This window comes from Acipenser ruthenus, chromosome 36, assembly GCF_902713425.1.
Source record: "Acipenser ruthenus chromosome 36, fAciRut3.2 maternal haplotype, whole genome shotgun sequence".
Classification (NCBI taxonomy): domain Eukaryota; kingdom Metazoa; phylum Chordata; class Actinopteri; order Acipenseriformes; family Acipenseridae; genus Acipenser; species Acipenser ruthenus.
Genome location: NC_081224.1, coordinates 890,929 through 918,624, shown reverse-complemented (window position 1 = coordinate 918,624; position 27,696 = coordinate 890,929). Strand labels below are relative to the sequence as shown.

Sequence of the window (27,696 nt, the reverse complement as noted above, 5' to 3'; positions counted from 1 at the left end):
GGTTTTCTTGAGGAATAAATGCTTATTTCAATGTAGATGCTGCCTTTATAATTGGGCTGTGACAACTGAAGTCTTTACAACCTGTTTTTCTGGTAAGTTATGTATCAGTGGAAGTCAGAATTTAATTGAGTTCAGATTTAATATGCATACACATAATTATTAACAGAAATGATAAGCCCCAGTATACGAAATGGAGGCTGAACTGTTCCCTCCCTCACCCCCAAAGAGAACGGGGTGCTCCCTCTGATCTATAAAATAACATTAAAAAGAAACTAGAAAAACAAAACCGACCCTTATCGTAATTCAAATCCTGGGGAACACGTTTATTTTAAAAAAAAAATAACAATAAAACTCACTTGGCTGATAACGCAATAATGCGAACTACAACTCCCATGATGCCACACCAAACCTCCATTGCGTCCACCTTGTGTTTCCACCAATAAGCTTCTTCCAGCCCAGCCTGAATGTATGACGTTATATCCTGGAGTGCAGTCGTCAGCTGAGAAAGGTGAGTAGGATTCTGTTTTTTAAACATATAATTTGCTGTAATGCATATATTTTGCTGTACAAGATGAATTACTTAAGCAGACCTGATTTTCGCCAGAATATATTTCTACATGCACATTCTTTATCGGATTATATTTTGTGTTTTGAAGAGGAAAGTGTTGGTTTTGCAACACTGCACGTCTTTGTACGAAGATCACTTTAATGTCGATAAACACACACGCTGTGAATAGCGTTTAAAAAAATGAACGAATCGCTCAGTCATATCGGTATGCAAGTTGGTTAGTCGGTATTTTAGATTCTGCAGAAAACGCGCTTGTTTCGCGTGTCGCTTTCCAAACAAAAGCGATATAATATAAACTTGAATTTCTACGAGACTAGACTGCGATATCCGACAAGCAGAGCAGAACCTAACCGGATGTCAATGTGAATAATCAGTACCGATGTGTTGTAATTCAATTTATTGCTCCAAAATATACGACGTTGTATTTTTTTTTTATGTAGTCGTAATATCTATTCATTGTATATCAAAAAAAGAGCCTACACCGCTCTTTGGTGTAAACTGTTAATAAATAATATATCAAATCTTAATATTATGAAAAAGGTGCGCTTTGCAGTCAAAAGTTGTTTTTTTTTCAAAAGTTTAGGAATATTAAAAAAATACCTGTAAGTCCATTGTTTTCGGATAGATTTAAATGAACCCATTAGGCAAATCACCAAAAACCAAGGCACTCTTACAAACTTACAGGCAAAATACCTTTATTAATGAGGCATATCTAAAGACAGGACACGAAAAAATAATAATAAATAAATAAATAAATGTATTTGATATATAATACATTTCTCTGTTTGATAGCTTAAGGTTATTTCCCCATTGACTTAAATGCATTAAAATAAATACATTATAATATATATATATATATAATTATAATTAACTCCTGTGTTTATGTGTAATGCATTGACTAACGTCATATCTATTCACAGTAACAACTTTTAACTGGGCATTGTTAGTTAATGGCAATCTCCTGGTTCTGTAGCATATTGATCATGCATTATTCAGGGTGGGGAGGATTAGGTATAATCTAAAAGGGTTTTTTTTTTGGGGGGGGGGGGGGGGGTTCTTACCTATTCTCCAAAATGCATTTCGGACCGGTTGTGAGGCAGCACTTACAGTAGTTGGTTGTTATCGTGGGTGTGTGTCGCTGTGTGTGTTGCAGGTGCTGATAAGACTTGGAAGATGGCCGGTGTTTACCTTACGCTCTCGCTGTTCCTGAGCTGTTCATTGGCTGTTGCCGTGGAGATCCAGAGACCCAGGGGGGTCTCGCTGTCCAGTGAGTATCAAGCCGCTGAGGAGACAGAGACCCGCTGAGTGTACAGCATGCGTGTTAATGTTTAAATGGAACGGGACTCCTATTGCATAGCTGTTTCACCCATTCCAGGTTTTAACGTTAGCTTGATTAGCCCCAGAGTGCAAGTAACAAACCTGGGTTTAATCAATTACAATTATAGCGGAACGGTTTGCTGAACTTGCAATATCATTGCCAATGCTATTCTGTTCAATTACAATTACGCTGCAGTAATTACAATTCGTTACAATTACACTAAATAGTAACATAAACCACTGGCCAAAATAGCCAGTAATAATCACAGCGTCAGGTTATTTGTTCCTTCAAAGTCTTTTACATATCCACACAAATGCTGTACACATGCAGTCTAGCACACAGTCAAAGCAGGGGCTTCCAATCCCGTTCCTGCAGGGCCAGGAATCCACTCCAGGTTTTACAGGTAAAATGAGATTCAGGGTCTGGATGGAGGTTTAGTTGGTTCTGTAAATAATTTAGAACAGGGTTGGAACAAAGACCAGGAGTGGAAGGGACGACTTTGGCCACCCCTGCATTAAAAGTCAATAATTCTTTAATGTAGGGCTTCCCGTGAGAGTGTTGGTGTTGCTGCTTCATTTCAAAGTTATTAAACATGTCCAGTCGGAAGGGGAAGGGTTTAGTAAGTTCAGCTGAGTCCCCTAACCCCCCTCTGACAGTCTGGTTTGCTCCCTGATAGATCGGCACTTCTATGAGCAATCGAAGCCTTTTACCTGCCTCGACGGATCTCGGACCATTCCCTTTGACCGGGTCAATGATGATTACTGTGACTGCAAAGACAGCTCGGACGAGCCAGGTGAGTGACCGGAAGCCACACGGAGCCACGTGCAGGATTAAAAAAAACCAAAAAAACAATTTCGAATTCCTTTTTAAAATCACTTCCAATTCCCCATTCCCTTTGAATCAGTGCCAACACATCGCTGATCAAAATCGCAGTCGGCAGTATTCTGTTAAAAGGAGTCTCGCCGCGGTGATGGCAACACGTTTTTTAGTTTTCATTTTAAAGAAACGTATGTTTCAGCACAGATTCATCATTTTAAAACCTGATCTCTGGCACTGCACTCGGTTAATGATTGCTTTCAGATACAGTCATAGCTGTACTTGAGGTTTTTTAAGCCTAGTTGAAACAATTGCAACGCATGTTGAGACGCAGGACTTAATCTGTGGTATTGTATTTGAGAAATCAGAATTATATATGCAAAGAATCTTAGCACAAAACTACTATGTCTGCATATTCCAAATTGAACAAGGCAGGCTGGTGCTAATCAGGTGTGGAAATGGATGGTAAAAACTTTATCTGTTGTGATCGTCTTCTCTTAATGTTTTCAGCATGCCCTTTGACCCCGATCTTAACCCCTGTCTTTCCGCTTCCAGGAACCTCTGCCTGCCCCCGAGGCAACTTCCACTGCACCAACGCGGGGCACAGACCACAGTACATCCCCTCCTCCCGCGTCAACGACGGCATCTGCGGTAAGAGACGCCAGCATTGACGTCGCAGCATTCACTAGTGGAATGGGCTGGTTTGCAGTACCTGACGCGATGCGCGCTTCCACTGAGGCAGGCTTAGTGATCAAGTGCTTGGGACAGTTATTTGCACACCGCTGTTTTTTGTTCGAGTACAGAGCGTTCAGGAAATAAAAACACTGATTTGCACAGAACAGGATGCCCACTACCCACAATTGTTTTTTCTTTCGTACGACAGTCTGCGGGTAGCACTTTTTTTTTTTTTTTACCCTGGTTTTCTCCCCAATTTGGAATGCCCAGTTATTTGTACCCCAGTTCACCCCTGCAACCCCCTGCCAATCTGTCATTTTTCGCACTGCGGATCCACAGCAATGCCACCAGACCTATAGTTCCGGAGGACAACACAGATCTGGCAGCTCCACTGCAGAACCGCAGGCGCCCTGTCGACCACAGGGGTCGCTGGTGCGCAGCGAACCGTGGATTCCCCTGCCGACCTAAGCCCTCCCTACCCGGGCGGCACTCGGCCAATTGTGCGCCACCTCCAAGGAACCCCCGGTCACGGTCAGCTGTGACATAGCCTGGATTCGAACCTGCGATCTCCAAGCTATTGGGCGCATCCTACTTTCCATGCAGAGCGCCTTTACTGGATGCGCCACTCGGGAGCCATTAGTCTCGTCCAGATTTATTAGCACCCCTCATGTCATTTATATCCTTTGTATAGCTACCTGCATGAAAACTTGCTGTTTTAAATTTCTTGCACGTGTGGCCTATTAAAGTAATCAATTAAATGAGACAATCACTCATTTTCCTATTTTGATAATTTTCCAGGATTTTCAGTTCCAGTAGTTTTTGATTTCATAGGCAGGACAAATCGAAACAGCAGAAGCAATGGGGTGTTCTGGTAAATTTGCACACTGCTGCACGCAAGCAAGCTAGCAAAAAGAACGATTGCAAACGTCTGTTTGGCAATAAAGCTGTTTAAGATTTACAAAAGAAATTACATTCTTTTATTGCAACATAACTTGTATCTTTACATCTGTCAGGGCTGCCTCCTATCATTTTAAGAGCGCTGTCTTTGTGAGCCCCACAGCAACACATAAGAAGCACTGTCTGTTTGTATTGATCCCTGTATTGATCCCTGCACTAACTTGATGTTCTTTATTTCTTTAGATTGCTGTGATGCCACAGATGAGTACAACAGTGGTTCTGTGTGTGAGAACACTTGCAAGTAAGTGAACGCTGCAAAACGGTCAGTCTTTGATGTAATTCACACAGTGTGAAACTTGGGTATACTTTTTTATTTCGGCTCACGTTCTCGAGAATATCGTACTCTAGGGCCCTACAGGTCAAGCACAAAGTGGACGCCTGCAGCAGGGCTGGTCGGCAGCTCTTCACAATCCGCTCTCGAGCTGCTGGCCGTAAAGAAGCGATTGGCTTTGAGATCGGAGGACGCCCACTGACCTTCGCTTCTCTTGAGCTGTCGTGGGGGATTTCTGGGGTGGGGTAAAATAATTTGGCACAAATTTAATAAATAATAATAATAATTTAATAATAATAATGTGTGCATGGTGTCTGGGTTCACAAGGTTACAGATGCGCGGTGTGCATGGTGTCTGGGTTCACGAGGTTACAGGTGAGCAGTGTGCATGGTGTCTGGGTTCACAAGGTGCCAGGTGTGCAGTGTGCATGGTGTCTGGGTTCACAAGGTGTGCAGTGTGCATGGTGTCTGGGTTCACAAGGTTACAGGTGTGCAGTGTGCATGGTGTATGGGTTCACAAGGTGACGGGTGTGCAGTGTGCATGGTGTCTGGGTTCACAAGGTTACAGGTGTGCAGTGTGCATGGTGTCTGGGTTCACAAGGTTACAGGTGTGCAGTGTGCATGGTGTCTGGGTTCACAAGGTGACAGGTGAGCAGTGTGCATGGTGTCTGGGTTCACAAGGTTACAGGTGTGCAGTGTGCATGGTGTCTGGGTTCACAAGGTGACAGGTGAGCAGTGTGCATGGTGTCTGGGTTCACAAGGTTACAGGTGAGCAGTGTGCATGGTGTCTGGGTTCACAAGGTGACAGGTGAGCAGTGTGCATGGTGTCTGGGTTCACAAGGTTACAGGTGTGCAGTGTGCATGGTGTCTGGGTTCACGAGGTTACAGGTGAGCAGTGTGCATGGTGTCTGGGTTCACAAGGTGACAGGTGAGCAGTGTGCATGGTGTCTGGGTTCACAAGGTTACAGGTGTGCAGTGTGCATGGTGTCTGGGTTCACGAGGTTACAGGTGCGCAGTGTGCACGGTGTCTGGGTTCACAAGGTTACAGATGCGCGGTGTGCATGGTGTCTGGGTTCACGAGGTTACAGGTGAGCAGTGTGCATGGTGTCTGGGTTCACGAGGTTACAGGTGAGCAGTGTGCATGGTGTCTGGGTTCACAAGGTGCCAGGTGTGCAGTGTGCATGGTGTCTGGGTTCACAAGGTGTGCAGTGTGCATGGTGTCTGGGTTCACAAGGTTACAGGTGTGCAGTGTGCATGGTGTCTGGGTTCACAAGGTGACGGGTGTGCAGTGTGCATGGTGTCTGGGTTCACAAGGTTACAGGTGTGCAGTGTGCATGGTGTCTGGGTTCACAAGGTTACAGGTGTGCAGTGTGCATGGTGTCTGGGTTCACGAGGTGACAGGTGAGCAGTGTGCATGGTGTCTGGGTTCACAAGGTTACAGGTGTGCAGTGTGCATGGTGTCTGGGTTCACAAGGTGACAGGTGAGCAGTGTGCATGGTGTCTGGGTTCACAAGGTTACAGGTGTGCAGTGTGCATGGTGTCTGGGTTCACGAGGTTACAGGTGAGCAGTGTGCATGGTGTCTGGGTTCACAAGGTGACAGGTGAGCAGTGTGCATGGTGTCTGGGTTCACAAGGTTACGGGTGTGCAGTGTGCATGGTGTCTGGGTTCACGAGGTTACAGGTGAGCAGTGTGCATGGTGTCTGGGTTCACGAGGTGACAGGTGAGCAGTGTGCATGGTGTCTGGGTTCACGAGGTGACAGGTGAGCAGTGTGCATGGTGTCTGGGTTCACAAGGTGACGGGTGTGCAGTGTGCATGGTGTCTGGGTTCACGAGGTTACAGGTGTGCAGTGTGCATGGTGTCTGGGTTCACAAGTTGACTGGTGCACAGTGTGCATGGTGTCTGGGTTCACGAGGTTACAGGTGAGCAGTGTGCATGGTGTCTGGGTTCACAAGGTGTGCAGTGTGCATGGTGTCTGGGTTCACAAGGTGACGGGTGCGCAGTGTATCTGACTTGGTTCTGCTGCTTGCAGGGAGCTGGGGAGGAAGGAGAAGGAGATCCTGCAGCAGCAGGCCGCGGTCGCTCAGCAGGGCTTCCTGGTGAAACAGCAGCTCATCGACGAGGCCAAGAAGGGACAGGAGGAGAAGAGGAGGAAGCTGGCGGAGCTGCAGGAGAGCAAGGACGGCAAGGAGGACGAGCTGGAGGCGCTGAGGACAGTCAAAGAGGCGGCAGAGGCCCCAGAGAAAGAGGCCAAGGACCAGCATCACAAAGTCTGGGAGGGTGAGTCCTGTTGGGTCCTCCTTCGTTCAGCTCCCCCCTTAATAGGCCACACATGCATTTAAAACAATGAGAGAAAAGGAACACGGAGCCACACATGGTGAAACGCAGGAGACTTTTTAGAAGTTGTTTAAGATGCCTGATTAAAGCGCAAAGTGGTCTAACCTTTTCACACATGTTACTATATCAGTAATTACTGAGCAAAAATTGAAATTCTCACTCCTAGAGGTTTTCATGCAGGTAGGCATACAATGAGTATAAATGATAAATTCTTCACTGTATGCATTACTAGAATTCATTTTCTTTCTTTCAGAACAAAAAGCAGCTCTCCAGCTGGAAAAGGACAAAGCCAGAATGGCCTTGGCGTTCCTGGAACTGGATGACAACGTGGACGGATTGTGAGTTCCTCCCCCGTCGCGTCTCGTTCTTGCTGCTCTGTAGCAAGATTCTCCTTGAGGAAATCTGTTTATTCATTTGAACTGTAGATTTCACCCTAAAAAGAAAGCAAAACACTCACAGACTGTGTTGATTGATTTACATCGAGTGCTGTAGTTATTTCATGAGTTGAGAGTAACTCTGAGCCCCTCCCACAGAGGTCGAGTGGATCGTTCACCGTTATCCTCATGAGTGGAATATCCACAGCTCTGAAGACACGTGCTTCTGTAATGTAGGGAAAAGGAAGGGCATTGGAACATATTTTTTTTAGCGGGCTGAATTTGGAGAATCGCTTTCCTTAGATCAATGGTAACCTGCCTTAATTATTTAAACCAACTCTTTGGAGGTTCGCAGGAATGAAAAGCAGCTGTCCGTTTTTTAAGTCGGAGGTGTTGTGGTGGTTTGCAGTGGTAGCGCAGCAGCGTGTATAATGCTTGGGGGAAAAACCGTCTCTCCCTGGCAGGGTTTCGGTGGAGGAGCTGCAGACCCATCTCGAGCTGGACCCCGACTCCGATGGGACCCTCACAGAACCAGAGGCGCAGGTACCAGCTGTGATCAATAAACCCCCAAACCCTTCGAACTAATAAACCCGTGATCGCCGACGTGAGATCTCTTGTCACTTCAAACCAACGTGTTGGTTTCTACAGTCATTTCTTACTGCAGTCAAACACTGCCATGTGAAATGCAGGCTTGATCAGTCCGAGTGTCCTTGTATTAGGAAGCATGCTGTCAAGTGGAGCACAGAGCTGTGTATTTTAAAGCATGCAGGATTGTAGTTGATTATCTCCTCCTCTTGCTCTGATCTCTCACAGACCATGCTGGGAGAAGCTCCTCAGGTAGACCAGACTGCTTTCCAGGACATCGTCTGGGCCAGCATCAAAGACAAATACCAATCTGAGGTGAGAGAGAGAGAGAGAGGAGACCCGCTTTAAAAAAAACAAAACAAGCAGCCTGGCGGTCCAGTCCACCGCCAGCGTGTTCTGTTTTATTTGCCTGCATTTTGAGATATAAAACACCGCCTCTCGCTTGCATCCTTCGAATGGGAGATGCTAGCTAGGTAGCTTCCTCCCTCAGTGTGGAGAGATGGAGTTCTGCCAGCCCGCAAGTCTAGCTGGGGCTGACAGATAGACAGAGAGAGTCCCAACTGAAATCAGTTTGATCTCAGATCTGTGCCGCTGATGGGAACGAGCAAATCTGATTTCAAACCGCTTTCAACTCCAGCGGCAGATGGGAACGTAGCATTCGCCATCTAGACTGAACACTGCCTCCCCTCTCTCTCTCTCTCTCTCTCTAGACTGAACCAGAGACCCCTCCCCAGCCCGAGACCCCCCAGGACCCCCCCCGCGAACGCCTGCCTGAAGAGGAAGGGGAGGAGGAGGAGGATGATGAAGAGGAAGACGTGGAAGATGAAGACATTGATGCAGAGGAAGATGACAAGGTACCGCGCTCTCGTGTGTCTGTCTGAACGCCCGCCTCGCTCGGAAGTAAATGATCTGCAGTACGGCCTTGTCCCTTATCAAAGATTTAATAACAAGGATTAACTGTGGTGTTAAAAATAACCAGCTCTCTACGAGAAGCGTGTCCGAGTAAGTTTCCACTTGAACTTAGTCGATCTGATCAAGCTCTTCAACAAAGTGTGCTATTGAACAGAGAAGATTAGTTCAGAGACCAAAGTTTTTGTACAGTGTGTTGTGTGTGCTCTGTGCGCTGCCCTTGCTGGTAGTGTCACTTGAGCTGTTCAGTGTGTTGCTATGTAAATAAATCCTGTTCGCCTGCAGGGGGCGTATCAGCCTCCGTCTCGATCTCCTGCCTGTCACTCAGCAGTGAATGCACGCACCCGCGCGGCAGACGGCTACCCTGTCACAAGCATTCATACCCTGTATCTCTCTAAACAAGGGATTTAGAGGAGCTCCCCGATAAAAGCTGAATCTCAAAACAATTGTGTGACTATAGTAATGGTTACAGCTGTGTGTAATGGGGTTTAAAACAGGATTCATTCATCCAACTTTTTACATATCCTCCCTTAACCTCTACCCCTGGTATAGAGTCCACCTGTTGCGAGTCAGACGGAGAAGCCAGAGAAAGAAGAGGAGATGCCTCCGTACGACGCAGAGACGCAGGCACTTATTGATGGTATGTTAGCATCCTTGTTTCAGCCATGCATGGACAGAAACTGTAATGTTTCAGAGAATCCACCAGAGGGCGATCACATCGCATATGAACAGGAAAGCCCACTGACTGGAGCCCACAAGCCAGCTGCTTCTGCTATATCATTGCTCCCTTAAAAATACTTCATACCCTCTGAATTGGTGTAATTTGTAATTTTAAAATCTATTTGTGTGTTCTTTGAGGTACTGTTACCGTGCTGTGGTAGGCTCAAGTCTCCAGCATGTTTTAACTTTGCTGCAGTTTCTTGGCAAGCCTGAGCAAGGTGCAATTTTTGGAATAAGAATAAAAATGACCACAGGGGGCTCAATTAGAGTTGCACTCGGACAGGGCTGCGGTCAAGTCCTGTGTTTTCAATTGCAGTGCATTTTCCCAGGTCCTTCGAAGGAATGTGTGGAGTAGTGGTTAGGGCTCTGGACTCTTGACCGGAGGGTCGTGGGTTCAATCCCATGTGGGGGACACTGCTGCTGTACCCTTGAGCAAGGTACTTTACCTAGATTGCTCCAGTAAAAACCCAACTGTATAAATGGGTAATTGTATGTAAAAATAATGTGTAAATAAATAATGTAATTGTATGTAAAAATAATGTGATATCTTGTAACAATTGTAAGCCGCCTTGGATAAGGGCGTCTGCTAAGAAATAAATAATAATATTTTAGAGACATTAATAACTGATGCGATCGTTCAACTGCTTTCGTTCTGAAGTTGATTTTTTAATTGACCAACAAACAGCGACTTCGTTCAAAAGTGTTTTGCTGCCATGCGAGAAGCAGCTCATTTTAACAGTGTAACGCGGACTGCAGTTTCGATCAGTGATGTGTTGGAATAGATTGAAAGGGAATGGGAATTGGAATTGATTTTAAAAAGGGACTGGAAATGGAAAAACAGGAACTGACCCCCCCCCCCCCCCCCCCCCCCTCCTCCACGGATGTGGAGCCTGCCAGCGTCGTAGTAAACCAAGGCTATCCAAAGCAACTGTACATCTTTCTGCAGGACAAGGATATCCGACACATCGTGACTTGCAAAAAAAATCTTCTTGAAGCCGTTAACTGACGAGGAGCTTGAATTTCTGTTTGCTTACACAGCCTCGCTTGAACATTTATCCTCCAGCGTTTCTTCTTCAGCTCTCGAAGGGTTAAAAGCCGCTGTTGGCTGACCTCATTTCTCCCAGAGTTCACACATCTTGTAGATGCGTCTGTGAAAACTGCAGAGTGGGTCCCTTTTGATGTTTTTTGAAGGTAAATAAAAGGGGAGAGTGGAAGGGGGGGGGGGGTGAGGGATAGAGAGAGATGAGAGCCTATTTTCTTTTCTGTCTCAGGGCTGAACATCAAAGCTTGCTCAGGGTAGTTCACTGCAGAAGGGAAGGGAAGCTGTCATTCTCCCTGCTGTTGTCAGGGATGGTTAGAGACTGGAGAGAGCTTTTCAAGAAGCTTTTTGTGCTTCAAAAGCCTTCTCGCAGAGCAGTCAGTCCAGTGATCAGGGTTCGACAACTAGAGCACAGCTTTGTACCTGTCCATTACTCCCAGTCCAGAACACAGAATACATCGTGATCTTTCAATCGGATAACCCCTTGAGGATAAATGACAAGTCTGGCAAAGGAATTGCTTGCAGAATTTCTGGGGAAATTTGTAGAAGCCTGTCAGTGTGTCCAGATGTCATTTTTCTTTCAACTGGAGAGATGTGGTGGTAATAAACCTGGGCTGGGACATAGTGTTTTATTTTTTAATCCTAGGGATGTGGTTTTGATTGGGAGAGATGGGTTTGTTTTTTCTTTCTTTTTTGTTTGGTTTTCTGGTCAAGCGTTTTGATGGGTTCCATCGTGGCGTTTTATTTTTTCTAATGGTCTTCTAATGAAGTCAGGGGTGTCATTTTCAGTGCAAAACAACGGTGGCTGTGTCTAAAGAAATTAGCGTCAATCTGTTAAGAGTTGCAATCGGAAAGTCATGCCGATCAATAATCAATTCATTGTTGCATCTGCACAGGAGACGACAGCAAAGGATGCAGGGGTTATATCATCATATAGTAATCCCACTGCTTATTTCTGATGACTGCAAAGCAGCCCAGCCTCTTGATTGACAGTGCTCGTATAATCCCTTCTGAACAGCTGATTTTTATCGTGCTTTGATTGGCAGGTCGGCCCTTATCTAGAAGTTTTTAGTTAAATTGCCGCACCGTCTCGCACAGCCCAACAAAAGGTGACCTTTGTGGAAGCAGCTGATAAAGAAAACGGAGCTTCGCAAAAAGAAAGCGCAGACCTTTTGAGTTTCTCTCCTCCTGAGAGGGTGAAGCTGCGGGCAAGCTACAGGAGTTTTATCAGCCTCACTTCTTTGAGACCTGCTTAAAATCCAGACCACCTTCCCAACTGGCGCCTAGTTTTTCGATTTTGACTTTTCTGACCGCTCGGATCTCTCAGAAAGCTGACCAGGGTCAGAACTTTTATTTTCTAGGATTGGGATCTGCTCGGAGCTTCAGAAAGCTGACCAGAGATCTGAAGCCTGGCAGCTCTGCATGGCTGTGGACCTTCAAGTTCGGGTTCAACGATTGTAACTAGATCACAGACCAACCCAAAACGCAGTTCTGGGTGGCACATTAAGACGACTTTCCTAATAAGAGACGAATGAAAGCAAGGTGCATTATTATAATGGAGAATGAGATTGCCCCTATTGGCTGTAATGCATTTTTCAAAGCAGACCCCTCTCTGTCTCCTGTAATTACCAGTACGGTACTGAGGAGAGAAGAGAAAAGCCTTGTGATAATGAACACAGCAGGCGATCTTGTTAGGAGCACTTAATTCTCCAACACAGAAGAGGGGTGAAACATTGCTGCTCAGAGGGACAAAAACACAGGAAAATTATTTGGTCTCTAACGAAAAAGCAAAAAAAAACACAAGTAAACTAAACTACGACCACTGCAAATACCATGACAACGTAAACGCAACTTCTAGTACTTTTTAAGGTAGAAGGGACACACGAACAAAATGATGCTAACTTCATTATTTTTGCAAGGAGGTGCACGAAACCAGTCTTAAAAATCACTGGCAGGTTTGATCTGGTTCATCCAAACGGTTCGTGATAATCAAGTCGCTCTGGAATGTATTTTAAGTTTTGAATAACCACTCCGTTTCTTATCTACATTAAAGGGTTAATACTAACGTCTAGTGCTGAATCATATAAGGACTAATGTACACTGTGTTAGTGTATTTGCTTTGAGGGGTTTTGTGCTATATTAATCACTAGAGCGTTAGGCTTGGCAGATTTTATAAATGTCACCAAAAAACCTGATGGAGTTTAATGCATTAATATGTACAGAAGAGTACTTTATTAGTTATGAGGAGGTGTAAATATTTTGATGAATCTCTCTCGCTTGTCACGTTCATATTAAATTCGTTTTATATACCGCTGTGGCAGTTTATTGAATTAATGCATCATTTCCTCCTCCTCCTCATAAATCAAAATCGTTTGAAATCTGCCCGTCGCGCGACATCTGTTTAATAATAAGGAACTCCCGTCATAAACACTTACTACCGATTTAGAAGAATCTAGATTCGTTTGTCTGTTGTACTCCTTGGAATAGCAGTATACTTTACATGCCGTACTCGCTATGTAAACTATGCTCTTGCAATAGTAGCCATTTGATTTACAGTCTACCCAAGCATGAAATCACCAGCGTTAGAAATGAATCTGTTGGGCTCCCGAGTGGCGCATCCAGTAAAAGCACTCGCTAGAGTGCAGGATGCGCTCTATAGCCTGGACGTCGACCGGTTCGAGTCCAGGCTATTCCACAGCCGACCGTGGACGGGAGCTCCCAGGGGGCGGCGCTCAATTGGCCGAGCGTCGCCCGGGGGAAGGGAGGGTTAGGACGGCCAGGGTGTCCTCGGCTCACCGCGCACCAGCGACCCCTGTAGTCTGGCCGGGCGCCTGCGGGCTTGCCTGTAAGCTGCCCCAGAGCTGCGTTGTCCTCCGACGCTGTAGCTCTGAGGCGGCTGCACGGTGAGTCTGCAGAGTGTAAAGAAGCGGGCGGCTGACGGCACACGCTTCGGAGGACAGTGTGTTCATCTTCGCCCCTCCCGAGTCAGCGCAGGGGTGGTAGCGGTGAGCTGAGCCTAAAAATAATTGGGCATTTCAAATTGGGGAGAAAATAATTTAAAAAAAAAAAAAAAAAACTGATTGGCTTTTCCTGCCAACGGCAATGACTTTTACTAGAATCACTGGAGTTGCTTACTGTAATCAAAAACTGCGATCGCACCTTGTCTCCTTGCTTAATGGAGAAATGCCACGGCGATCAGTAATCCGTTTTGGCATGTTCTCTTTCTGCACTGTGAATGGCATCTGAATTATGAACTGCAGCTTACAACACTTATTTTTTCTTCTTGGAAATAGTCGAGCAACATCCAGCCGTGCACGAGAATAAACCATTCGCACAGACAGAGAGGGCATTGCCTGCTGGGAAAGGTCCCGTCTCTACGGGAACTGCACAGCTTTTAATAGGAAAGGCAGCCGAGTTAGAACGCTGCCTAGTAACCACGGCAACACTGTGTCTAGCAGAGGTGGCATTTAAAGTTGCAATGTCCCACAGTCATTCTCTCTCTCTCTCTCTGTCTCTCTCTCCCTCTCCTCTCTCTCTCTCTCCCTCTCTCTCTCTCCCTCTCTTCCTCTCTCCCTCTCTCTCTCTCTCCCAGCTGCTCAGAAATCTCGTGACACTTTCGATGAAGCTGAAAAAGGTCTGAGGGACCTGGAAGAGCAGATAAGGTAAACCAGCCCTGATGGCCTTGCCTTTCTGACAGAGCTTAGAGCCAAGTGCAAAACAATATATTAAACTGTGGGAATTATATGGTGTGTCCAAGCTATACAGAAAAAAAACAAATGTCCGATTTCATTTTAGTATACTGTGACGAGTATTCGTGAAGATAAAGATGGACTTTCAGTATTTTCGTAGTGTGGTCGTCTAAAACGATGAATTGTTATTGCAACATGTCTCTGGTATTTTCCTCTCTTCAGGAGTCTGGAGAAAGAGATTTCATTTGATTTTGGACCCAGCGCGGAGTTTTCCTACCTCTACAGCCAGTGTTACGAGCTGACCACTGGAGAGTAAGTGTCCTGCTTTCCTGAAATTCAGCGTACCTTGTGCAATCTATTTTTTAAAACACTTTGTCAAAACATCAGTCGTTTTCAATGTATCACGTCTCTTTATGTGTAAAAATGTCCACAGCAGAACATAAATTAAATACCACTGTTCATTCGGGTTTTAATTTAATTGAAAATGTGGCCGATAGTTTTAAACAGTTTTAAAAAAAAAAAACAGGTCTGGCCTGAATCACCGAGAATTTTAGGATTGAGACATTCATTAAAAACATGACATGAACATAATTTAGATCTTTTATTTACAAAATAATATCGCAAACGTCTACCGGAAACCAGAATAGCAGTACAGTATTTCATGTTAGATAAGAAATGTGATATTTTTCCATTTGTCAGTTCGTGAAGTAGATTGGGGGGAGGAAACTACGAAGCGGTGTGTAATTCAATATGTTAACGTAACATTATTCAGCAGGTTTCACTCGACTTCACTAAGCTAAATGAGTTAATGACAGGGTGCTGCGTAACTTCTGGCCGAAGCTGTGTATTCGCAGCCTCCGTTGTTATTCAGGCAGGGGCTGTGTGAAGGAGCAGCTGTAATAGGTGTTGCTGTCTTTGTCTGTCTCCATTGAGCAGACGGAGTCCCTGCAGGCTGCAGGATGCTGGTTGCTAGGCTGCGTGTCTCTGGTGGGCCTGATACCAGCCGAGCATTTCACACTGAAACGTGGAGAGGAGTGGGCAGGGGGGGGGGGCAGGCTAGTGAAACGTGGAGAGGAGTGGTGGGGGGGCAGGCTAGTGAAATGTGGAGAGGAGGGGGCGGGGGGGCGGGGGGGCAGGCTAGTGAAACGTGGAGAGGAGGGGGCGGGGGGCAGGCTAGTGAAACGTGGAGAGGAGTGGGCAGGCTAGTGAAACGTGGAGAGGAGGGGGCAGGGGGCAGGCTAGTGAAACGTGGAGAGGAGGGGGCAGGGGGGCAGGCTAGTGAAACGTGGAGAGGAGGGGGCGGGGGGGCAGGCTAGTGAAACGTGGAGAGGAGGGGGCGGGGGGGCAGGCTAGTGAAACGTGGAGAGGAGGGGCAGGGGGGCTCAGGCTAGTGATTTAGCAGCCACAGATGTTGAGTCTTTTTGATGTCAGTTTGTCATTTTTAGGGTTTATTTATGTAGTATTGTAAAACAGAGTTTGATGTGTTAATCGAAGTCATCTTGATAGATTTGGCGTGTCGATCCTGTTTGAGACTCAAAGTGGATATCGGTGAATCTTATCCACTGTGCCAACACTTCAAATCTATTGTGCATTTGTGTGTTGGACTGTTCATATAATATAATTATTATGATTATTATTTAACATACACAAAATGAGAATTCAATTCTGTTTAGGTATGATTTTAGTAACGTATAAAACACACACTATACAAACGCTACGTTTCTCTAAAGGGACTGAAACACAGTTACAAGAATAAAATAATCAGATAAAACTTGCTAATTCATAAATTGTGTTATTCATTTATTTTTTTGAATACAGTGTGTCTGTTTTTTCCAGCTTTTGTTTTCTCAGTGTAACCAGCATATATCTTGTAGATAGTTCATTTCCGAGCACCCCGGGCACCTTCCTGTGATATTCTAGCCCTGCTCTGCTGTCTCAGTCAGTGAGTGAGCTGGCTGGTTGAACCGCTCTCTGTCTTGTCTCCTCAGGTACGTCTACAGACTCTGTCCTTTCAGTCGGGTGACACAGAAACAGAAGTTCGGTGGATCAGAAACTAATCTTGGGTGAGACGCTGATGATGATGATAATCATCATAAATGTGTTACCATTCACACAAACAAGTATTTTTTTTGACTAACAAATTGCTGTTAGAATTTCTTCTTTTAATCTTTTTTCTGTAGTACAGCTGCCTTTTTCAAATTTCCGGGAGATGTTATCAAGCTAACCTAACATCCATCGCTTCCGTACATCGTTGATGGTTCTGTTCGTCGCTGAGAAATCATTTGTTGGCAAGGTCGTGGAAAGTAGCTTGTGATCCAAAGCGTGAGCCTGTTCTGTTCTCCTGTCGTTCCTCTAGGACCTGGGGCTCCTGGGCTGGTCCGGAAGATGACAAATACTCCGTCATGAAATACGAGCAAGGGACAGGGTGCTGGCAAGGGCCCAACCGATCCACCACGGTGAGTTGATCCCACTCGGGGTGTTTGCTGCTTAGCCACAGTGTGTAATTAATATTTATTTATTTATCTGACGCCTTTATCCAAGGCGACTTACAGAGACTAGGGTGTGTGAACTATGCATCAGCTGCAGAGTCACTTACAACTACGTCTCACCCGAAAGACGGAGCACAAGGAGGTGAAGTGACTTGCTCAGGGTCACACAGTGAGTCAGTGGCTGAGGTGGGATTTGACCCTCCTGGTTACAAGCCCTTTTCTTTAACCTCTGGACCACACAGCCTCCTCATAGGTGTCTCCTACCTAAACTCCTAGTAAAACCAGGAATGGATGGAGACTGCCGTGCAGTGGGAGTCTCATTTCCACCCCTGGATAATATTTCTTTTGCGGTACACGATGGGTAGCATGGGGTGATAGGTGATTGTCCTGTGGAAGCTCCTGTGAGAGTTCTCCTGTGCTGTGTTCCTAGGTGAAGCTGTCTTGCGGAACAGAGACTGCTGTTGTCTCCACCTCGGAGCCCAGCCGCTGTGAGTACCAGGTAGAGTTCACCACGCCTGCAGTCTGCCAGGAGCCCAAAGACCAGGACCCAGGGTCCCACGATGAGCTGTAGCATCCCGGGGTAAGAACCAGAGCTCTGCCGGGGGCGGAGAACGACTTGGGAACTGCAGTGTCCCACAATAACAGCATAGTGTAACAAAGCATTGAAGCATGCTAAAGAATAGGCAAGCATTGTAAATCCCAGAGAGGCATATTTATAAGCAGGGTAATCTGATTTATAAGATTGTAAAATCATGTAGTAGTACTAGACAGCGTGCATTAAAATGAATGCGTGTTTGTAATAAGTTTTGCTATCCAAGCTGCAGAACAGGTAAGATTTATTGAATTGTCTTGGTCTGCAGTCACTCTAAAGCTAGGTTGGGTGATGTGCATGTTATTTATTTTCTTTTCTTTATTTTTGAACAGGATCGCATACAGGGACCAAACAAACACTGAAGAAGAACTGAAGGAGATTCCCCCCCCTTTTTTTCAATATATTGCATTGCCCCAGACAGCAGCAAAAGCAATGAGTAGTTTCACTCGCACGTTGTGAAACAGATCAGGACCAACGGCAGCCCTTCTTTTGTTAGGAGTTTTATTTGACCTATAAATAAATAAATAAATAAAATAAACGATGAACCACAAAATTCAGATTGTGACCATTTCAGTCTCTTTGGGGGGGGGGGGAGCTGAATAACAGACTTTAGTGTTTGGTTTTTTTTCTTAGATCGTTTTGAGAACGGTCTCTTATTGTAAAGCTGTGTTTTGAAAGCAGTCGTACCTGTTGAAATGGTTCCTCAACCTTTGGTGGTTCACGCAGCAGAAAGACTCGCTTTTGTGTTTAAAACGTGCTCCCAGGTGAAGCTCAGTCGCTTCAGGTTGCATTTCTGTTTTGCCGTTCCTTTTCGGGGTCCCCCTTCGCGCCGATCCCCTCCGTTCGTACGTGTGTTTTGCAGAGAGCTGGTGGGGCTGGCTGTTGGAAGTTTACGCTGTCATGTGTTTTGAGTGGAGTGAAGAATGCTGTTAGTCCCGGCGTTTAGGGGTCTCCAGGCGAGCTCCATGTCAGGTTTAGAAATTAGGATAACTCCGTATGGAATCAACAGAACACAGAACCGCTCCGAATGATGGCAAACACCATAACATAGTAAGGGGAAGGCAAAAAAAAAAAAAAATTAAAAAAAGCAATTTAAAATCGCATCTAAAGCTGTCTCCAAAACAAAAAAACACGCTATGGTCTGTCAAATCAATTCATCTGGAATTAGTTTTTTTTTTCTTTTGGTTTGTTTTAACCTACCTGGGATACTTCTGATGTAAGTTTGTAGAGGAAGTATTTTGTCTGTGTTCTTTTTTATTTTCTGTCTGTCTGGCGACTAAACGTCTGTAATTTGACGTCACAATTAAAGCTACTGTAACCCGGGTCGGCTTGTAGTGTGACTTGGAAACTGTGCCTCGTTAGTGTGTGTTTTTGAACAGTTTCTGTTTTTAAAGCCGTTTCCTCCGTAGAGCTCTCAAAATCATACCTCCGGGTACAACCGGTACACCAGAGTGTAACCATTGACCTGTCCCCCCCAGCAGCAGTCTCATTACCACCTGCATCTGTAAAACTCAATCTCGCATCTAATATCACTCTGGGGCTGTAGTCTCCGTCTGCAACTGGACATTGCACACAAGTCAAAGATTATCTGTATATATCACGTATTTGCATGGCTGTTTTAAAAAAAAATGTACCAAACTTCAATACAGTAACAGTATATTCATTGAAAACAAAATGATAATAGCAACTTAATAAATTCAACAACGAACGACTGAAAGTATATTTTTTTTCAATGTGTGGGAGTTTCTTTTAATTTTTTCTAATTGAGTGTTTTACAGCAATGGATAAACCAATATATTCTAGAAAATAAAAATGCACACACATTTACAGTGTGTTGTACCCTAGCACCAGTCAAGCTTAAAGGGGAGGTCGTTCTGTTTTGCTTTCTGAGAAAACAGCTTTCCGTGCTCTCTTGAAATCCCGTCTTTCCCCAATAGAGGCCGCTACAAACTCCGCTGCCTGCAGTGTGGCGCCGCTACAAAGAGCCAGATGCCTGTGGGGACTGTGTCCTAACGGGGTCGCGTTCCACCTGGATGCTCCACTCCCACACACACAGTCAGCTGTTCTGTATAAGCTTAAACAAGACAGCTTCTTTTTTTAATTGCAGTTAATCTAATAGTGTCAGCCGAACTGGGTAGCTTGAACCAGGCCTGTCCACCAATACTAACTACATTTCAACTGTGTATTGAGTCAAAATCCTGTAATTGCATGTAGTACTGGGGATTTTACATATTGTGTGTGTGTGTGTGTAGGAGGCTGTGTGGTCCAGTGGTTAAAGAAAAGGGCTTGTAACCAGGAGGTCCCCGGTTCAAATCCCACCTCAGCCACTGACTCACTGTGTGACCCTGAGCAAGTCACTTCACCTCCTTGTGCTCCGTCTTTCGGGTGAGACGTAGTTGTAAGTGACTCTGCAGCTGATGCATAGTTCACACACCCTAGTCTCTGTAAGTCGCCTTGGATAAAGGCGTCTGCTAAATAAACTAATAATAATAATAATAAATAAAATATTGGGGCTGTCAAGCGATTTAAAAGAATGAATCACGATTTATTCTTGATTAGAAACAATCTGTTCATCTTGGTTTTAATCGCATATTTAATTGATACAATTACTGCATCCATCTCATTTAAGTTTGTTTTCTTCATTATTATTATTATTATTATTATTATCATTATTATTATTATTATCATTATTATCATCATCCAAAAAACAACTCAGCATAAAAACACTATTTTCCTATTTCTAGATTCTCTTTATAGTTTTATTTATTTACAATCCAGCATTTGTTGTTAAATTGTTTGAAACAACTGCTAAATCTCAACGGAGTCAGTTTATTACTCCCCTTACTGCATTTACAATGATCCGTTTCCTTTACAGTTTCCTTCACTCATAAACTGATGTTTTTCACTGCCGTTTAAATAATAATAATTTTAAATTCTCTTTTATTAATAACTTGAAATTGCCTAAACAAAACAAAACATTCACTGAGTAACGGCCCTCTGTAATTGCAAATAATATTGTTTAAAAAAATATATCTGGTTATTGAAATAAAACAAACCTACAATGTCACTGCGTCTGCAGTAGCTGTCCACTTTGCAACAGTGCTGGTTATAGTATTGTACTTGGCTTGATTCATGGTTTTTCATGTGTGGTTTGGACAGTGATTAATCTGACCTTAATTGCGCTACGAATCAATAAAACAAAACGACATTGGTTCATTTAAAACTTGAACAACTACTATGAAGTTTGAGTCTCCTGAGACCAACTTACAAGACATCTTACAGGAGACCGCAAGCCAGCCAGCTTAAATAACCACACACCACAACCAGGCGAGTAAGATTCGTAACCTTTTATTTATTTAATTTTTTTTCTGGCATGAAAAGTACAAATCATTAAACAATTCCATGAAAAAGTATTTCACAGCACCCTGCTGATATCCCAGTAATAAATATCCTAAAGTAGCCGTAAGTTTTTTTTAAATTATTTGTTCTTTTTTCAATGGTTTTTTTTCTCCTTTTCTCTGACGTACTCTGACTTGATTTTTTTTTTTTCAACCATCCAAATAAATGTTAAAAGTTAACACAGCAAAGGAAACACAGACCATCTCCTCCCCCAACGAAATACACACTCAGAAGAAGAAGAATCGGGAAACGATTAGTCTTCCCCACTGTGTTGCATTCCTTAAAATCGGACCTCAAGACTATTCAGTACCTATTTTCATTTCTGATTTATTGTTTTCTTTCTTAATCTTTGTTAAGTGTATAAAACAAACCATTTTGCAAATATAGCATTTCCCACTTTTTGTCCAATTCTTTGCTCCAATAAACTTATAAACTGGAAGCCTTGGTGTTTTTTTTGGGGGGGGGGGGGATTAAGCCCAGCGTGGTATCTTAACATTTATTACCAATCCTTATTATAATTCTAACATATTTGTTTGACGGGACAATCCTTAAATAAAATCCCGAATTATTGAGCTATAAAGGAAGCCAGTCACACAACCATAGATGCTTCAATCGCAAGCATTCTGAAGGACTCTGACCCAACCAACGACCGCCATTTTGAAGCACATGGTGCCATTATTGGGCGCCATTTTGTAGTGGCACAGTTGCAACACTGAGGTGACATCAATCGTCATTATCAACCACTTCAGAATCGTGGTTTTAACCGGGTCTTTACATGCTTGGGGGAGGAAAGAAAGAAAAAAACCAACAAAAACGGGTCTACAAACAGAATATATATTTGTATACAAGATGAAAGAATGAGAAAAAGCTTTTTTTTTAACAAGACAAACGTAATACAAATATTAGTCATAACATCAAGCACACAAATAATGTTTCTAAATATTTGTTGACTACATTTTTTTTTTTTTTTTACTTTTTTTTTCAATTTTTTAATCAGTGCATCTATGGAGAGCCTTACTCAGCGTAATTGTATTATATATTTTTTTCGTTCCCGTTTCAAGAAGAAAAAACAGCGTAACCACATCTCAGCAAACTGAAAACTTAAGTTGCTTAAGCTTGCAAATATAATTAAATAAACCATAAATATACACAAAACATACTTATATACGAGGCAATAATAATAATCAATAATAATAATAATAATAATAATAATAATAATAATAATAAATAGATTTTTAAGTTAACAAGAATAAGTTAAAACTACAAGCTAAAAATCGCCCAAATAATTACAAGTTTGATGGCGCTACATCGTGTATTTTTCCATTTTTTTTTGTTTCAATGAAAGCTACCACAGACTTACAAACACGACACATCTGATTTTAAATCAAGAAAGCCTAACTAATTCTAAAATCTGCAACCAACTTAAAAACTAAAGCAACTAAGTCTTAAAAAAAAAATCCTCTCAAGTTTGTTCCAAATAAAAAGCGAGAAACCGTAGAACCGCGGTGTGTGTGTGTGTGTGTGTGTGTGTGTGTGTGTGTGTCTTGTACAGTTCAATGACACAAAACGCTAAATTAACTGGTGAAATCGATATGCAAAACATGAGGTTTTAGTATTTGAAACCAGCATGGGCTAAAAATGAAGAAAAAACAGTATCCCTGGTAGATTTGTTTTATTTTTTTTTACTTCTTAGGCCTATTTTAAACTTAACCAAAAAGGTTACGTCGCTATTTTCTTTTTCGCCAGCGTGAGCCCGGTTGTTTTGTTTGTTTACAGTCGGAATACAGCGTCGCCTGATTTGAAAGGGATATCGTTTCGTGGAATCAGACTAGGTGCTTGTTTGGCTTGGGGTGAGTTTTTTTATTTTCACTTTACGATTTTATTTTAATGATGCATTTCGCTGATCGTTTTCACGTGATTTTACATTTATCGTTCTAAAAATATATATCTTTGTTTTTTATCTTCTCGATCAATAAGAAAATCAAAAGCACGATGCACCTGTCGCGCCAATAAAGGCTGTGCGGTCCAGTGGTTAAAGAAAAGGGCTTGTAACCAGGAGGTCCCCGGTTCAAATCCCACCTCAACCACTGACTCATTGTGTGACCCTGAGCAAGTCACTTCACCTCCTTGTGCTCCGTCTTTCGGATGAGACGTAGTTGTAAGTGACTCTGCAGCTGATGCATAGTTCACACACCCTAGTGTCTGTAAGTCGCCTTGGATAAAGGCGTCTGCTAAATAAACTAATTATAATAATAATACCAGCGTACTTCTTCAAACGATTGGGGGGTGTTAGTTTACCTTAAATAAATATTAACTTGGTGTTGAAGAAGGATCTCTGTTTTTTTTCCAGCAGTACAAGAAAAGTCCTTTTTCTTATACAATATAGGCCTACATTGAGTGTTGTGACTTAGAAATGTCTTTTCTTGTCGTCCAGTATTTGATCAGAATTCGCTTGTGATGGTTCACTGTGATCTGTCGACTCTTCGTGGGATCATTTTTTACCATTTTCTCCCAATTTAGAATATCCAATTATTTTTAGGCTCAGCTACCACCCCTGCGCTGACTCGGGAGCGGTGAAGACGAACACACGCTGTCCTCCGAAGCGTGTGCCATCAGCCGACCGCTTCCTTTCACTCTGCAGACCCACCATGCAGCCACAGCGTCGGAGGTTGCTGGTGAGGTTGCTGGTGCGCGGTGAGCCGAGGACACCCTGGCCGACCTAAGCCCCCCCCAGGTGGTGCTTGGCCAATTGTGCGCCGTTTCCTGGGAGCTCCCATCCACGGTCGGCAGTGGAATAGTGTGGGCTCGAACCGGCGACGTCCAGGCTATAGGCCGCATCCTGCACTCCATGGCGGAGCGTCTTTACCGGATGCGCCACTCGGAAGCCCATTGCTGATTATTTTTTATCTGTTGCAAGATTGTAGCCATAACGGTACGTGGCCGCTTCAGTTCGGTGATTTTTAAAAAACTAAAAATTTTAAAGGCTAAAAGTTTAGTTCAGTGTTTAAGTTCTAATATCGGCCGCTTTCAGGTGTTTTGCTTTGTCTAAGAAAAAAGAGATCCTTCCAACCAATAAATAAATATGAGAAGATGGATTTCTTCTCGCCAGTAAGAACGCTTCTTCTGGAGAGTTTGGGGTTTTGAACGAGTCAATCGAGGTCCTGTTTTCCGTTCTCCTGGGCGTGGGATAAAAGAATATAATTAATGAAAGTCGTCGAACACTATCAGGGCAACGCCTCCAAAAAGAGATACGTTTGTTATTATAATTTTTTTTTTAAAGTCTTAAAAAGTTTTTTTTTTTTTAACAATCAGGCGTGCACGCGACACAATCTTTCCTCTCTCTAGCTCTCTCTCTCTCTATTTATTTTTGAAATGTTATCCTCAAAACAATGAAACAATGTAGCCTGTCAAAATATTCTTTTTTTTGTTTTGTTTTTTTAAGCTCAAGAATCAGTAAAAATTCTCAACAAGGTCTTTGTCCTTTTTTATAAAAATAGATTTTCTTTTTTTTTTGTTTTTTTTTGTTTGTTTTTTTTTGTTGAAGTAACCCTCGCCCATCAAAGAGATTAAGCTCTTTGGCTAGTTCTGTGTTATTTAGAAAAACAAAAAGTATTCAAACACAGTTTAATGTTATTTATTGTCTTTCTTTTTTATCTGTTTTTTTTAAATATATTTTCCTCCCAAACGTGGAAAATACGAAATTTGATCTTTCGAACAATCCTTTGATTTGTATTATTTCTGTTCTTTTTATCTGAAGTCACAAGAAAAAAGGAAGATCTTGGAATAAAAAGGGGACAGCTTCTAGAATGCACATACGTTTTATATACATTTATTGATTTTTTTCTTAGTTTGGTAAGTGTTTGCTTTTTTTAAAATTGAAATAATACAAAAAAAATTAAATAAAAAAAAATTGTTACGGAATTTCAGATAAGCTCCTTGATCTTTTTTTTAAAATACACGATTGCATTTAAAAAATTGTCTGTAGCTCGATGGAACCCAGTCTTGCGTGCAACACACAGTCGTTCTATGCAGCTTTGACTGTCAAATGTGTGTTTCTTTTGTCTAATTCCAACAGGCATACCAGGGGTGCAAATTTGGGATCAGTAGACATGTTTCATTTTCTTAATGTATTATTGTACCATAGCAACCATAGGTGATGATAGTTTCTCATTTGGCCTGGACTGCTCACATGACCCGCCCACAGTCATCCACGGAACACTAAAAGCTCATTGAAGGGGAGGGCGGGGCTTGATTGGGGCGGGGCTTGATTGGGGCGGGGCTTAATACAGGCAGGGCTTGGTCACCAGAAGACTAAATGATTTGCACCCCAATATTGGTTGTCAACTGGAAGAATAAAAAAATAATAATCTGCCCTGAACATTTTTTCTTTTTTTTATAAGGAGTCCACAATTCCATAGACAATTTTTTTTTTTAATTATTATTTTTAAATATATTTCTAAAAATGAAAAATAAAATGAAAGAATTATCGGGAGCATCTTGAAAGTTTTTGTATCGTATATTTTGAATCGGCCTGCGTGTGCGCGCGTCTGTTTTAATAGTCCCCCCTGCCCTAGGTTTCCGTTGAAGAAACTTTTCATTAACGCAACATGTCTTTATAAGAAGATGTGTGGTTTTATTCTGATTTTTTTTATACAACATTTGGAAGGGCTAGAAAACCCAGTCCTTCTGGAACATCTTTAAGAAGTTTCAGAAACAGTATTCAAAGGTCGGTTTATAAAATTGCTTACTTACTTGGCTGTTACCGTGATAAATATCGATAAATATTTATATATGTATATATATATATGTATATAAGCTAACACTGGCTGCTTCTTCTTTTTTCATTTCTTTTCTCTTTTTTTAATAAAAAAGTCTTTGTTTGATCTTGATGTTTCGAATGCCCAAACGTTGATGGTAGAAATTGTACACCTTTTATACATATTTCTATTTAAGTTGTTTGTGTTAGGCTTTTTTTTTTCAATTGAACTATTCCCAAGAAAATTGCACGTCACATTTCTGAATTCCAATTTGTCCATATCTGCATGAATTTAATCCAAAATTAAGAGACTGCTGTAAGTAGCCACATATATAGCAGTTCCCAGTGTCTCCAAGACCATAGCCTGATTACAGCACCCCTATAGATAGCTTGTGTTACTATAAGGCCATTAAGTACAATAATCTAGACTATAGACAATAATACGGCTGTCATAACTATAGAGGCGCTATAAACCAATTAAACTAGAAAAAAAGGACCCCTGGGATCGCAGTCTCTATTTCCCATTTAAACGTCCATATTGAATAAATCATATTCTAATTCAATTCAGGCTAGTGTTTCCTTAAAAAAAGGGGACTCGGGCATGTAATAATGTGTGTATTTGAACTCTTCTTCCAATGGGATTGCCGCTGTCGTCTCCTCGCCTCTTCAAGCCTTGTGCTGCTTGCTGGTCTTGAACGAGACCTGGAGGACCCGGTCTCCCAGCCTGTACCCGTTGAGGCTGGCGATCGCCATGGCGGCCTCGTCGTAGTTGGTCATCGTGACGAAGCCGAAGCCTTTGCACTTGTTGGTGGTGAAGTCGCGGATGACCTTGACGTTGGTCACCGCCCCGAAGGGCCCGAACAGCTGCCACAGCACGCTCTCGTCCGCCTCGGGGGAGAGGTTGTACACGAAGATGCACCAGCCGGCTCCCGAAGGCCCCGTCAGGTTCACTCCAGCCAGGCTGGTCATGCTGTCGATGGTGATCGGGGAGAACCTGGGGAGCAGAGAGGGAGAGCTACTTTGGGTGTGATTCTGAAGTTCACAGGTTCACCGCTTGCTAAGATACATGAAGATGGTGATGTGTGTGTGTGTGTGTGTGTGTGTGTGTGTGTGTGTGTGTATTTCATTTTGTAGTTTCTTTGATCCCAAAATGATGTTCATATATATTATTATTATTATTATTATTATTCATTTCTTAGCAGACGCCCTTATCCAGGGCGACTTACAATTGTTAGAAGATATCACATTATTTTTACATACAATTACCCATTTATACAGTTGGGTTTTTACTGGAGCAATCTAATGGCCTTTTCTCGTTCCCAAACTTTTCTTCTGTTTTCCCATATCGAATTCTGTCTACAAGCGACGGCCGCAAATGAACTGCTTATGATGCAATTGGTTCACCTTTATAGGACCCTCCTTAGGGTTTATTTTCTGTACAGCTCTTTATCCACGTCTATTGAATCCTACGCTAATATTAAGATTGTCTGTCCTGCTCTGCATTCATTTGTAATGCAAGTGCCGTTTAAACAGTATCATCTTTTAATATGTATCAGCGATCACAGTGCTGCTGGCACAGAACTGAAGCTGTTTCAAAGGGGCAGTCTTTTCAATCTCCTGGTTTTCATAACTTTAATGCTGCTATTGGGGTGAAGTCAGAGTGCTACCGCTTGTGTTACTGTAAAGTGTAAAAACATAACACAAAGAGGCAAAGAAAACGTACAACACCACATGTACGACACACAGCCACAAATCCAACGAAATACAGAAACCTGGAACTAAAAACCAATATGCAATAATAATAATAATAATAATAATAATAATACAGAAATAGATCAAATGAATAAAAATGAAAATTCAAGTATGTCCTATAGAAGAAGCCACACACAAAAACCGAACTGTGTAAAGATAAATAAATCTGGGGGGTTTTCCATGCTGGTGGAAAGAAACCAAACAAAGCAAACAGAGTTAGTTGAAGAAAAAGAGAGAACAGAAAGAAAAAAAACTAGAATCTAACAGCAGAAACCAGTAATCGCATTTGAGATGTACCTTAGACGGAATGTTTGTCGTCTTGACCTAGTTTATTCTAGCTTCGTAACTTTATTAATGGGAGGTGTTAAATAATACTGTGTAGAAAGCAAGGCGTCTACAGCGCTCATGATGAGCTAACAGGGCTTTAGACCCACAGTGTTTTTAACACTGTA

The 27,696-nt window shown here is 42.9% G+C and overlaps 2 protein-coding genes across 17 annotated transcripts in view; one reads left to right on the top strand and one right to left on the bottom strand.

Annotated features, from left to right (window-relative positions):
- The first annotated feature begins 358 nt into the window (after positions 1–358).
- Positions 359–20,023, top strand: LOC117402059 (glucosidase 2 subunit beta). The gene is made up of 17 exons (XM_059007885.1): positions 359–508; positions 1,722–1,835; positions 2,563–2,679; positions 3,258–3,353; positions 4,518–4,575; positions 6,636–6,883; positions 7,194–7,278; positions 7,779–7,857; positions 8,128–8,214; positions 8,610–8,753; positions 9,361–9,448; positions 14,160–14,229; positions 14,479–14,568; positions 16,245–16,319; positions 16,613–16,712; positions 17,176–17,325; positions 17,670–20,023. The coding sequence occupies exons 1-16, from the start codon at positions 469–471 to the stop codon at positions 17,314–17,316; spliced, it is 1,632 nt and encodes a 543-aa protein (XP_058863868.1). The 5' UTR covers positions 359–468; the 3' UTR covers positions 17,317–17,325; positions 17,670–20,023.
- A 646-nt stretch (positions 20,024–20,669) lies between these two features.
- Positions 20,670–27,696, bottom strand: part of LOC117402042 (ELAV-like protein 3) — a 30,384-nt gene continuing 23,357 nt past the window's right edge. For 9 of the 16 annotated variants that reach the window (XM_059007888.1, XM_059007892.1, XM_059007886.1 and 6 more), the window contains one exon: positions 20,670–26,507. In XM_059007888.1, the coding sequence (XP_058863871.1) occupies positions 26,159–26,507 (349 nt within the window). In that variant the 3' untranslated portion in view covers positions 20,670–26,158. The remainder of the gene's footprint in view (positions 26,508–27,696) is intronic. The other 7 variants (XM_059007897.1, XM_059007890.1, XM_059007895.1 and 4 more) reach the window with 1 other exon arrangement.

Excerpts from the sequence above, each read along its gene's own strand:
- LOC117402059 (XM_059007885.1), top strand. The coding sequence starts at position 469 with ATGACGTTATATCCTGGAGTGCAGTCGTCAGCTGAGAAAG. Across the intron at positions 8,215-8,609 it reads AAGACAAATACCAATCTGAG|ACTGAACCAGAGACCCCTCC; the intron begins GTGAGAGAGAGA and ends CTCTCTCTCTAG. Across the intron at positions 8,754-9,360 it reads ATGCAGAGGAAGATGACAAG|AGTCCACCTGTTGCGAGTCA; the intron begins GTACCGCGCTCT and ends CCCCTGGTATAG.